Source organism: Numida meleagris, chromosome 2 (genome assembly GCF_002078875.1).
Source record: "Numida meleagris isolate 19003 breed g44 Domestic line chromosome 2, NumMel1.0, whole genome shotgun sequence".
Classification (NCBI taxonomy): domain Eukaryota; kingdom Metazoa; phylum Chordata; class Aves; order Galliformes; family Numididae; genus Numida; species Numida meleagris.
In genome coordinates this window covers 99,535,418-99,548,626 of record NC_034410.1, presented here as the reverse complement: position 1 = coordinate 99,548,626, position 13,209 = coordinate 99,535,418, and the positions used below count along the sequence as shown (strand labels likewise).

Below are 13,209 nucleotides of genomic sequence, written 5' to 3'. Positions count from 1 at the left end.
TGAGAGGGGTCAGGTTGTTCATGTGGAGCCTGCGTGCAAACACATCACACAGACAGGCACCTCTTTAAATATGACAAAAAGAGGAAGCATTTCTAACAAACCTGGTCGTGTCTCAGCTACAACAGGATCAGTGATATCTGATGGTTTCCCAACACCAGCCTGGTTTGTTGCCCGCACACGGAAGACATAGCTCACCCCTTCTGTGAGGCCAGCTATCTGCAGGAAGCAAACACATGCATGATTCATTACAAAACACTGATTTTAATTTCACAGTTTTTACAGTACCAGTCTGGATACTTGACAATCATATTTCTTTTCTTTTTTGTTTTGCTCCTTTTCCACTTGGCAAATATTCCTTCCTCTTTTTTTTTTTTTCTTTTCTTTTTTCAGTCCCAGAGAGGCATGACTGATACGTTTGGTTTATGCTTTCCTTGTATGCATAGCTAACATTTAGGCAGTGTCACAGCTGTCACTGATTTATTTATAAAAGGAGTATCGTTATTTGAACGGGATGTTTTTAACTCGTGTCCGGTGACCTCTGGAACAGCACAATCTTTTACTGCAGATAAATTATCAGTAAAATGTCCCAGTCCCACTCCTATAGAACCAGACAGGCAGTTAACTGTATGGATCTAGTTGTACTGTCTTGAGCAATTGCAGTAGCATTGTATCACCTGTAAATGCTCCTTTAAAACATGTGTGAAAAGATCAAACCCTAAAGTGAATTTCTTCCAAATGTTCTGGAAAGCATAGACATAGCAAATTCACTTCAGATGTATCTCTGAAATTGAAATACACTTGATTCCTTATTTAGAAGTCATTCCACAAAATTACGTGACATAACAGTGGGAAATGATTGCGTTTTACTTGTCATTAAATGTGTGGAGAGAGTATTTTGTGTTTGAAAGAACCACATACCACATTATTACAACATCCATTTTTGTGTAATGTTTTTGTGTAGCAATGCTCTTTGAGCTAGGAAATACTAGGGATGCCTCCTGTGTTGTAAGAAGGATATGCAGTTTCAGCACTGTTTCTTTTGTTTTTCTTTTGTCATACCAGATTCTCTTCTAGGTTACTGCCTTGTCTGACTACACAGACCTCATGCATGGGTATCCTAGGCACAGTATAGCCTACTAAGTGTTTCAGTAAATGCTATGTAGGATGATATTATCTATGACTGAATTCCTCAAGATTATACTGTTATATTTGTATTAAATCTTAAACTACTTTACCTTCAAGAATTTCTTTTGAAGTGGCTTCTCGTTGACGCTTCTCCAATGTTCCTCCTTTGCTTCAGTTTCCTTCATATCAATGTAATAACCAGCTATAGGACTACGACCAGTATAAACCGGTTCCTTCCATAATAATACCAAAGAGTCCTTCCTAACTTCTGTGTATGTGACATCGTGAGGTGGCCCTGTAAGGTAAGAGTCAAAATTGGAATTGTGTTATCAAAATAAAGACCAAAGGGATTAATGCATAAGACTTCAAAAACCAAAATCAAACAACAGATCACACACCCAGAGCTGACATAACAGGTGCAGTTCCATTGTATCAGATCTAGATGAGATATGAATACGATCTATACCTAATAAAAGACTAGCCCCCAAAAACAATCCAAGTTTTTGAGATTTAGTATCTTGATCAAATATTTATGAGCAAACAAAATTTACAAATAATCTCCAAAGTTGGGGAAATAAGTTAACTATTAAGCTAATGTGCTGCCTCAAGGACAGTTTTAAAGTCCACTGAAACCAGTGGAGGTTGTTTTCATTAATTTCAAGGCCAAATCTCTGACCTTTCAACACTCATTGAAGTAACATATGATACCTGACACAAGGGTTACGAGGACTCTCTGCCTTCTCCATTAGACAGATTTTTATGTCTACAATTTAAACTAGGGAGCACAGTGACAGACACAGTACAGAAACCAAGCAGTAAAGATAAAGAAAATACAAGCTGTTTGTAAAATGCTACTGGTTACATGGGCATTGCTTAATTTATCAATCTAAGTACATTAAAAGAATGTGATGGAGGCACAGGCCTGGGTATAAACTTCAGTACCCATTGACTGCCCTAGAAACTGAAGACATTGAGAACTTAGATTATCTGTCCCAGAGCACCCTATGGGTGGCAGTAACCCCCATGTCACAGTCAGGATCCTACCAGGTACAGCAATGGTCCATTCTTCACATTTGAAGGGCTTGCTGGGCAGGGAGGGTGTCCCAACCCCAGCCAGGTTAGCAGCAGCCACCTGGAACTGGTACACCATGTTTTCCTTCAGGTTTTCAATCTGCAGATCCAATAAAGTAGTACTTATTAACTTTGGATTAAGGCCGTAGGAGAAAGTCACTATCATCTAACACATGAACATGCGTTTAAGTGCCTGAAGAGATGAAAGCGTTATTGATATCATACATAAGGGAATAACTATCCTGGCTTTCCCTCTAGTCAGTGACATAGCATATGTGAGTGTTCTCAGCATGCTCAGATTTTAAAACTCTAATTCTGTTCTATTGAAAGACACTATGGTAGTCAGGGAGGGAGCAGGATATTGCTCAACAGTTATACTAATCTGTCTCATAATGCACAGCAAGTTCACTTAAGGCAAGAGTTGTCCTTGCAACAGGGTGAAATTCAGTCCTGGCATTCCTTTTCAATTGCAAAGCAGCTCAGCTAGATTGTAGCTAGTGCTGTACTTCTAAACCGGCCTTTAGAACTAATCACAAAACCCAGCTGGCACGGAGCTGGTTCCAGTACCAGCAAGCACTGGGGTAGGTCCACCAAGCCCAGCAGGAATGCCAGTTGTGAGGGCCTGACTTCCAGAAATCCAGCCTATGTCCAGAGGAATTAATTCACAGATGATGGTTGGTGCCAGAAAAACAGACAAGTTTACAAAAAATTGTACAGAGGAGAATTTAATGGAGTTAACTAAATTTTCTTATCCATATGCTTCTCTATTCTTTAGTGAGCTATTTGTTAAATGAGAGGATTTATGTAATACGGTGAACAGAAGGGCATCAGAGCGGTGGACATCGCACTAAATGTATACACAAAACCTCTATGAGCAGACAATTTCCATCACTTTGAGACAAACTCTAGCAAGGAAGCTAGTAGAACAACAAAGTACTTCATGGTACCATAGAATTTCTACAGTATAAGAAGCTGCAGTTTCAAAAACATATTAACCATATGACACAAAACCTCTGTTTTAATACCATCTGTTCAAGTTTTCTGAGGTCACAACTACTTCTAAAATAATGTCTATCACTTGTGTACCACCTTTCAAGCAAAGACAAACCTTATTACGGCATGTTTGCAAGAGAAGACAGCAGAAATATGCACCTTGGATATAAGCCTCTGAAAAATCAATCTGTGCACTGAATTATATTATCATCCTGATCTGTCTTTGACATCTCTTTTGGAAATACAGTTTGCACCCTCAGTAATAGTAGGAGTTGACCTCTTACCCTGTACGCCCTCTCACTAATGGCCTTAATGTTGGCCTCCATCCATTTCCCAGGAACTCCACCAATCACTTCACGGTAGTTCACGTAGTAGCCAGTAATTTCAGTTCCTCCAGTGGCTTTGGGTTGTTTCCATCCTAATACCATGGAGTCCCGAACGCTCTCAAGGACCGTGATGTCATATGGTGGAGATGGAGCAGCTGTTTCAACATGAATAACACATAAGTAGGAAGTAATATCTCAATAGCCAGACAGGCATTTGGTTACCGTATTCAGGTGGCCCCCACCCTGCATTTCCAAGTTAGGAAAATATTTGTACGGCCCAAGGGGAGTTTCGCTGGAATGAGAAATGAAGGATAAAAGCCTCCATAAACCAAACATGAAAATACAGACGGCATAGGAATTAATTTCCAAGATCATTTGGTTTTGAGAAGCAAGCTGATAACACAGTGAAAGAATGTGTTGCAATTGCAGCTCTGATGTAAGTGATAATGAATTGCTTTAAAACAGTGAAAAATGAGGAACAAAAACTAACATTACAAGAAAAGTAAAAAGTTAGAGATGCAATGATTTGTTTTCTTTTGCTGAAAGCGAATCCTTTTTCACACATATAATAACTATTGTAGTTCCTTTTTTTTAATAGGCCCACATTCTTCCCTTCATAGAACGTCAGTTCTCTGTTTATTACAATTATTGTTGTTAAATTTACACACTGTGTAAATTTTATCATTGCACCCTTCATCTTACCTTAACGGAAGTAAGCATGATCATAGGCACTGTAGGCTGACTGGAAATGGAACATGTCCGTTACTGGAACTTACTTTACAAAATGTGCAGCATTATCCACTTTTTTTCCTTAATTATATTTTAACAATACAGAAACCATTAACTTCTCCCAACCCATTTTCTTATAACGCCCTCTCCACATGCATTGGGGAAATATTTGCCCACACTCAGTATATCATGTACCAGTTAAAAGCCCCATTTGTGACCTTCAAGATTTGATGGAAATCTTACATCACATACTTTTGTTTTTGGTATTCTATCACAGCGTTAGCTAGCCCCAGGTGCAGCCCCTGTATTTTGTTTGCTGTTCAGAGTTTTGAACAAGCTTTTCGAATCTTACTTCATGAATCTCCCATGGCTTCGGAAGTGAACTAAATTCATTCACTGGCCAAGTACCAAGACTTAAATGAAATTCAAGCTCCATATTTCTTAGGCATGATGGGTGTTTAGGTGTTGACAACATAAAATGTGATTTTGCCCATGTGTCTTCAGCTTGATAGGTTTCCGTCATTACATATAACCATCAGTCAGAGATATAATGCAATGTTCATTAGCACTGCATCTCAGAGGATAAGCTGTAGCTTAGGCATAAATCCACAAAGGATCTTCATACATCTTTGCACAACGCAGATTTTCATACTTACCATTGTAACCAGATTTTGTTTCCTCCGCACATACGTAACCCAGAAACTAGGTAACAAGTCTCCTAACAGAGAACAAATTTCTGATGTGATGTAGACATACAGTACTGGATATATTAATATATACTCAGACAAGCAATTAAATTAGCAAGTGAGTATACATTTCACTTTCAATAGCCAGTAAGTTTGTGTAATGGTCTCTGATAACAAACATGACATACGCAATGACTTTAATGGAGAGTTGAGTTACTATGAGAGTCATAGGTACTATGACTGCTGGAAGATGCATCACTGGAGAGAACGTTCACTTGTGGTGTGGATGAGTGTAGGTTGCAACCATCCAAAGTGGATGTACCAAAGCAGTGAAAGTTATGTATTTATTAATTCTCACCTATATCTTTCTTCTTTTTCACTTTTTCCATTGTCAAAGGATCCCCAGGTTGAGACTTACTTGCCTGCTTAGCAACAACTTTTTGTGGTACAGATGTGATAGCGTCCTTAACCATTTCTCTCATGTTATTTTCTCCTGTACTCCCCAGTTTGTCAGAGCTACTGGGTAGTGGGTCTCTATTTAATTTAGCATTGCATTTTAGCAAAGCATCTGTGTCAAAGATAGGCTGGGAGGACTCATGCATGCCTTCCCAGCTGGTAGTGCAGTCTGTTAGTCCATCAGCTTTACCACTCAGTTCAGGACACACACCATGAAGCAATCCTCCCCCTATAATTGCCAGAAAACAGTAAAGACATTTTGAATTAGAATACATTATTTTTTCATCATTTATTCAACAGAGCAAAGAAATGCAGACAGTGAACAGTACAGAGAAACCATGATAAATCACAGTTCTTATGGACAAAAAGCTACGCTTGGACTCACAAAAATTTGAAATGCATAGAATACCTCTCAACATCCTCACAAGTTATGTTCTTTTAATAATGTCTAATTTTCAGAGTAGAAGAAATATGGGAAGTTAATGGTAATAGCCATTTTCTATAATTATTATAGTATTAGATCTTCCAAGTCATATTTTGATCCTTTTAAAAAGATCTTACAAAATTGCCTAGAAGCACATCTCTGCTCTAAGGCTGACTTTTGTGATTCTGATATAAATAAGAGTGAGGATGTTGCAGACGCACAATTTGTTCTAGTCCAGTGATCTCATTAATCTGTATGGATTAGTTCAGGCAGTGGCAAACAGTAATAATCCATCAACAGGGGGAGAACACACGGGGTTATAGAAGGTTTGCAAAAAGCACACTACATTTATTATTAGGTTTAGGTGTGAAAACACGTTTCTTAGGAGCTGACTATATATAGGATGGTGTGTGTTAGAGGCGATAAATACCACATTAGAGGATCAGAATGACATTCCTTCTTCCTGGATGACTATGAAGTGTGATTGGCAGTGCCCTCCTACAGCAGTTCACAAGAAACACCTGAAGAAGTCTGAATGGTGAAGGTGAACAGTCTACAAGAGTGCAGTAACTGTGAAAGTGTGGCTGTGACGCGATACATAAGATCTACAGATGAAGTATTATTTGTGGACAGCATTGTAAACCAAAATAATTAGTTACCAACAGATGCTGAAAACATCTTTACTTAAAAAGAAAACACATTTACCATTGAACAAAGCAATAGAAAATAGCTTACCAATGGCTGCTTGCACTTCTATAGGCTCTGAATCCTGGGAAAATTCACTGAGTCCAGCTGCATTAACAGCCCTGACTCTGAAAATGTACTTCTCTCCATTGATGAGCCCATGGCAAATGAATCTAAAACAAACCAGCAAATGAATTCTTAGAATATTATGATGAAAATAAAAATCTTAAGCAGATCTTCCATAAAGTTTATTCTGGTTTCTGAAAATTGAGGTTAAAATATGAACCCAGTAATTATGTGAAGGTCAGAGAAAACAGAACAAAGTATCTAAGAACACAGTTCCTGCAAATAGAATATCTAAACTCATGTATTTTATATATACCCTTTTTTTCCAGTACTCTTTCCCACCTAAGACTATACACGTTCTTGTGTTACAAAAGGCTCTATATTACTTTTGCTGATATATAAGATCCATCCTTCCTAATGGAAACAATGGAAAAATCTGCAGAGATGAGGTCTATATTTGTCTGTGGGACACATTCATGACATAAGTAGAAGACAGCTGTAGCACAAGTTCCTATCGTTCACTTCCAATCAGAAATGAAAAACTGCAGCGTTCACAGAAATTACAGGACATTTAGCAAGAGCCAAAAGTGTCCAAACTTTTATGGCACTTTCTTTGTTCTATAATCTAAGTCAGACAAACTACTTTATTAGTATAGTTTTTCTGCTATATTATATAATGTTTACATTTTTAAAAGTCCTATTTTTTTCAAGTTCTTCACCCTGAAAAAAAACCACAATTCCTTGAGACATAAAATGTTTCTTTTGGGAAAAAAAAAAACCTCATGTTTTGTAAAATGTTTCAACATCTTCCTCTAAAAAATATTTTTCAATATGTACTTTAAGTGTATTTTATTTTTCATGTTCTTTTTATTTTGCTCTACTTCATAATGTTACATTCCATGCTTCCAAGGCTGACATCATGCAATGATGTAAGCAGCAAAAAAATAGCACAGAAAATATAAAACATATTCCAAAAATAAAAATTTTACTTTGGGGAAAAAAAATTAAAACCTGAAATTTTCAGAACAGAACCTTCACTACTCATTCCACCAAACTTTTCCAAAGCATTAGCTTTCACCTGGATATCCACAGAAAGCAAATTTCAAAACATCAAAATGTACTGCATCAAGTAAACTATGAGCTACAGCTAACACTTTGAAATTGTCTCAGTCAGAATACCAGTAGGTAACACACAGCCCATGCCTGTCTATATCATGCATCATGTTGCATAGAATAAAAAGGCAGCGATGGGAACAAAAGCAGTGTAGCTATGTAGCAATATGTAGTAATTCAAATCAGTGCTTTTATTTTTAAGGTGAATAAAGATCACATTTTATATTTTGAAACAAGCAAACAGCATGAAGATTCACCAACACTTGATGTAGCCACAGTATAAATAACAGTAATACATATGAGAGCTTACAATATTGGCACAAGTGGCTTACAAGCATTCATTAACATCTTGATAATTGCAAGTGACAGAGCAGTTAAAAAGTCATATTGTTGGCATGATGTAGTCTACATTTCCTCCTGCCATGCTAGATATACAGGCTGAGAAATGGCTCAGAAATGTTTACAGCAGTCTTCCAGGTGGAGGACTTTGCTTTCAAACACGATGTAGTTCAGTTTTCCATGTTTGTAAGTTCACTCATTCCTCATTGCACCGTTTCTCATCAAACTGATAGATACAATAGCTAGTGAGCTGTTTCTTTTTCTTCATGGCAGTATCTATGTTTCCACCACACCCCTTAACTAATTGCTTTTAATATAAGGTTGATTATAAATTTCTTTTAGACAAGAACCATGTTTTGAAATATGTTTTTATAACATCTTACAAGAGTGTAAGAGTGATTCCAGCCTGCTAGCTACCACAGAACAATTACTACTACAAGTACTACTAATGGCTGAAAACACATGAAAGCAATCAATTTAAAAAAAAATAAAACTGAATAACCATCGGGTGACAACAATCTCCATGTTATAAAATCCATTACCTTGTGCCTTTGACTGGATTGTTGTTGCATGGTTCCCAGTGACCAGATCCAACCACACTTGACTCAATGTAATATCCAACCAGCTCTTTGGCATCTGGGGGTTCTGTCCAAGTGACAACAACTGAGGTATCCGTGTTTCTAGTTGGCATAATACGGCCAGGAGGTTTGGGAATATCTGGGGGAGATAAACATTAATAAATTAATGACCATTCAGAAAAAAATCACAAAACAAAAAATTAAGAGTGACATTCTGCTCCTGATAGTTTTAGCACTGGTAATACACTTTTAACCTCTCAAAAAATTCGTTGTGATCTCAAGCAAGTAATCTGGTACAACATAAGAGGATCAGTACATTCAAGATTTTGGTGAAGAGGTTCCTCACATCTCCATTGCCTATTGTTCAGGGCATTTCCTTCAGCGTATATTTAGATTATTTCTCTATGCTGAATAACTGCACCTGAGATGTGATTTGGAGCTTTCTAAAAGAGAAAGTGTCAGATGCATTTTGAAGAATTTTGTGCAGTGCACAGAAGTAGTCAGAAAGCAATGGCCATATTAAATAGCAAAATGCACCTTAAGTATTTCTTGAAGAGAGCTGTTTTACTCTTCTTAAGGGATGTAGTTTATATAAATCAAACTGAAGTGAAATGAGACCTGGGAATTTGGTTCATATCTGCATTGGTGTTCTGGAAGAAAATGCCAATGTAGACAAAGCTGCTATGTAGCTAACAGACAAGTTACTAATTCTTTGTTGTGGGGAACATCTGGGATTTTTTTCCAGTAGAAATAGTTTTTGCATCCACATAAGTATTAAATCCTTCATGTTTGTTTGATTTGGCAAACAAGGAAGGTTAAACTCTGCTTATGTCTGGGCTCATGTTCAGTACGGTCTCTAAAACAGAGCAGTTTTGTACTTTATTGAGCTGTCATTTTCTTCCACTGTTTGCATCCTTTGTGGTTCTTCATATCATTATTTGCAGCTTAATTCCCTTGGTTTGTATCTGCCATTTGATCCTACATTAAAGGTTCAAAAACCCAATCCAAAATTATCTTAGCTGAAGGGAATAAATCACTGACTGCTCTTCATTTTTGAGTTAGAAGCTGAGCAGCTATCTTCAGGCAAAACAACCACATAGCAAACTGAAAAGATACTATGAAGATAACTTAATACTTATGATCACTCACCAAGTTTGTCATCCACCACGGTGGCTTCAGTTGCTTCTGAAGGCTCACCGATTCCAGCTGAATTGCAACAGCGAACCCGGAAGCAATAGGATTTGCCTTCAGACAAATCAAAAACTGCAAAGCGAGGGGACTTCACAGGGATCTCGGTGTTCACCCTTTGCCAGTCCTCTGTGCCAGCAACACACTGCAGTCAAACCCAGAAACAACATTTCAAACAAAACTCTCTGAACACAGAGTCTAACCTACAAGGCTTTCTACCTGGACCATGAAAGGCATGTCTGCTATGGAGAACAGGGAGTCATGTTCCTGGTTTTAGCCATTCCACTGCATAAGTGCATTTCAAAGCACGTTAATCTGACAGATGTCCAGTCACTACAGAAATCGCACACGCAAGCTTACTGTTTTTAATATACCAAAGCTAAACATCTCTCCACAGCAAGGAATTGACATTTTTAACTGCATTCAGTTCTGCATCTTACAGTCCAGACCACTTTCAATAGAAGTTCTGCATACATTCAGCACCATCCATAGAACAGAACACATTGCTTCTAAATGCCGTTGTGCCACTCCTGAGAATGTTTTTGAGGTGACTTCCAGGAGTAATCAAGACGTGCATTTAATTTGTGAATTGTTTTTATTTCTGTGGCTAGAAGTTCTACTTAACATGGTCACTTACACTGTTAATATTAGTAATTAATTTTTGCCTTATGTTAAAAATAATTTCAAATAACATCCTAGTTTCAGAGAGATTTCAGATTCTCAGAGAAACTTTATCTAAATATGTGACATTAATGTTCAGTATTCTGCATGCAATAGGTTGTCAAAAATCAAAATAGGTTATATTATATGGAAACTCAAAATTAATGTATTCATTCTCTGTAAGTCTGTTCCTAAGTGAAATTCTTTTCTTTAGACCAAATTTCATAAGAGAGATGAAAAATGTGTAATGGAAAGACATTTATGCCTCTCATGATGACAGCTCTAGAGTGATAAGAAAAAGCTTTGACAAAGTATGTTGAAGCCATGAGGTACTAGTAAAAGGGTGATGGTGAAGATATTTCTGGGCCATCAACCATGCAAAAAAGAGCTCAGAAAATAAGGACATTGAAATGAAAAGTGATTCAGTTCTAGAAGATAAATTTTGTCATCTTTGTTGAGGTGGTGAAGTAAAACTGAAAGGTAATGTAGACGATAAACATGGAAAGGCAGCTGGAGAAGCACACCACCCACTGCCTCATGGTGCTCACATCCACTGGTTGGTCTCCAGAAACATTTAGCAAATGTCGATGAATGTCAGTGAGTGCCATTTTTTCCACATGGAGGAATGACACACCTTTGCTTCATACACACTTCCATGTCAGAAGCCGTTCTGTCAGACTGCCCCTCTGCTGCTGTCTGTCACGCGGCAACAACATGTAAGGGAATATTGGTGGGAAGGTTCAACTTCTACTGTCATACTACCAATATCTACCACTGATGTCATCGGCCAACATCATAAAATAGGAGGCACTGCTTTTGTAGCAGCCCTTATACAAATGACATACATACAACTGTGCCTTTGCACTGCACTTTCTCAGTATAGTAGTTTGTCAGCCTACCTACCCTATGGCAGGTCAATGACACCATTCAGGAAAGGATATTACAGTGTGTGACACACTCTGCATCCATTTTTATAAATCCCTGACTTAGTAGTTCATCTTAATCCAGTAATTATGTTGATGAGGTTCTAACCCTACCTTGAAAGTGGAAATGAAATTTCAGCGAAGATAAGGAAGATTGCTACAACATGATTCTGATTTTCTCTGCTTTTACCTTTTCCACAAAGTACATAATACCCTCATGGCCCCGCTGTCCAGGAGGTTTCCAGCTCAGCACAACATAGTTCTTGGTGGCTTCAATAACTTGGAGGTCTGTAGGTGGACCAGGAACGACTCCCTCTGAAAATACATGGGAGAAGAGTAGGAAGTGAAAATGAGTTTGAATTTCTTCACATTTGCATTAGAAACAGCTCTATAATTAAAGTACAGAACAAACATTGATATACCTTAGCACTCAATGTTTTTAGAAAACTTAGTGTTTAAAGTTCTCTAAATACCAGTTTAAAATGTCCTTGGTTTAATGCTAAGCATGTTTGCATATTACATCCTGAATAATGAAACCTCACCTAAGGCTGGAGCTGTTCAAGGCTGAGTGACTCTAAGAACAATTCTAACAACTTTGAGTGTGTGCCAAAGTCCGCTGAACTCACTGGAAGTTTTTCTAGTTACTCAGCCAGGCTTTTATAGGCAAAAGGGCTGTGTTTACCTGCAGGTTCTTCCTCAGTGACAATGATTTGTCCTGTCCAAGGAGCAGAAGGGTGACCTGAAACAGATGCAAGAGAGATCGTGTAAATGAGTCTTCAGGAAGTTTTGAAATAATGAGAAAACCAACAAAACTGTCATTTGCGAGCTTCATATGAGCTCCAGTCTTGGTGACTACTCATTTAGACATACTCAAAGCTAGCTTAAAGCTTAAATATTGAAAGCAGTTCTGCAATCAATATATCAAGAAGCATTTAGTCTACTGAGACATATACTCCTTCCTGAAATTTCTCTGAAGCCACATAGGCGACCAGCAGAGGTATTTGGCTCACTCAGTTCATCTGTTTTAGAGAATTAAATTCCACTTTATTCTTCCTACTCCGTTCATTTAGTTTAACAGCTCACTCATTAAAGGAAGAGCCAAATTCCTGCAGGCTGCTCTTTCTCTCCCTTCAATGCACTTTCCTTCACATTATCAGCTTTTGAAACATGGGTCATTGTCACATACAGAAACTGCTTGGCCTTACTCAACATATCCATGTAATATGGTTTGAGTGGCTTTCTCTGTGCCTTAGCATGGTCATGTTATTGCAGCTATGTATCAAGCTATTAACCAGAACAACACATTTTCAGAGATAATCTTTTCAGCTGCTGTTCTCCACCTCTACATGCTTCACCTTTCGTTGGCTGATTTGCTTTGGAAATGTGAACAAAGATGGAGCAGAGGTTCACGAAAGTAAAGAGGAGGAGATACAATGGGAATATAGGCCACCGAGATGAGACTCCCTCTTTGGAGACAGCTTCCAATCTTCCCAGTGAAAAGATAAAGCCCCCATGACTCAGGTTTCACATGTCTGAGCACAGTATTTCCTTGTGGTGCCAAACCTGCTTCCTCCAGCCTTCTGGTTTTATTCTGAATGAGAACCTTGATCATCTGATTGCTGTCTGTATCTTACAGTGCTGGACACAGTAAGACATGCTAGTTGGGACTGCTGGAGACCTGTAGTTTTGCATACAATGCCCCTTTCACACCGGACCATTTCAAATAGTAAAATTTCAGAGATGAGTAAAATACATGCATTTTAGACATATAATTTTGGCAAATGGGTAGAGAAGGGGATTTTGAAACAAACTCCTCACCAAAGCTTCTGCATCTGGGATATCACCCAG

At 38.1% G+C, this 13,209-nt stretch overlaps 1 protein-coding gene across 3 annotated transcripts in view; it reads right to left on the bottom strand.

The window, feature by feature from the left end:
- The window catches only part of MYOM1 (myomesin 1), a 67,700-nt gene that overhangs the window by 25,466 nt on the left and 29,025 nt on the right, over nucleotides 1-13,209 (bottom strand). For all 3 annotated transcript variants that reach the window (XM_021388584.1, XM_021388586.1, XM_021388585.1), the window contains exons 12-21: nucleotides 12,044-12,100; nucleotides 11,552-11,676; nucleotides 9,740-9,923; nucleotides 8,555-8,729; nucleotides 6,546-6,667; nucleotides 5,289-5,615; nucleotides 3,474-3,670; nucleotides 2,170-2,296; nucleotides 1,236-1,420; nucleotides 102-216 (exon numbers count right to left, since the gene is read on the bottom strand). In XM_021388584.1, the coding sequence (XP_021244259.1) occupies nucleotides 102-216; nucleotides 1,236-1,420; nucleotides 2,170-2,296; nucleotides 3,474-3,670; nucleotides 5,289-5,615; nucleotides 6,546-6,667; nucleotides 8,555-8,729; nucleotides 9,740-9,923; nucleotides 11,552-11,676; nucleotides 12,044-12,100 (1,614 nt within the window). The remainder of the gene's footprint in view (nucleotides 1-101; nucleotides 217-1,235; nucleotides 1,421-2,169; nucleotides 2,297-3,473; nucleotides 3,671-5,288; nucleotides 5,616-6,545; nucleotides 6,668-8,554; nucleotides 8,730-9,739; nucleotides 9,924-11,551; nucleotides 11,677-12,043; nucleotides 12,101-13,209) is intronic.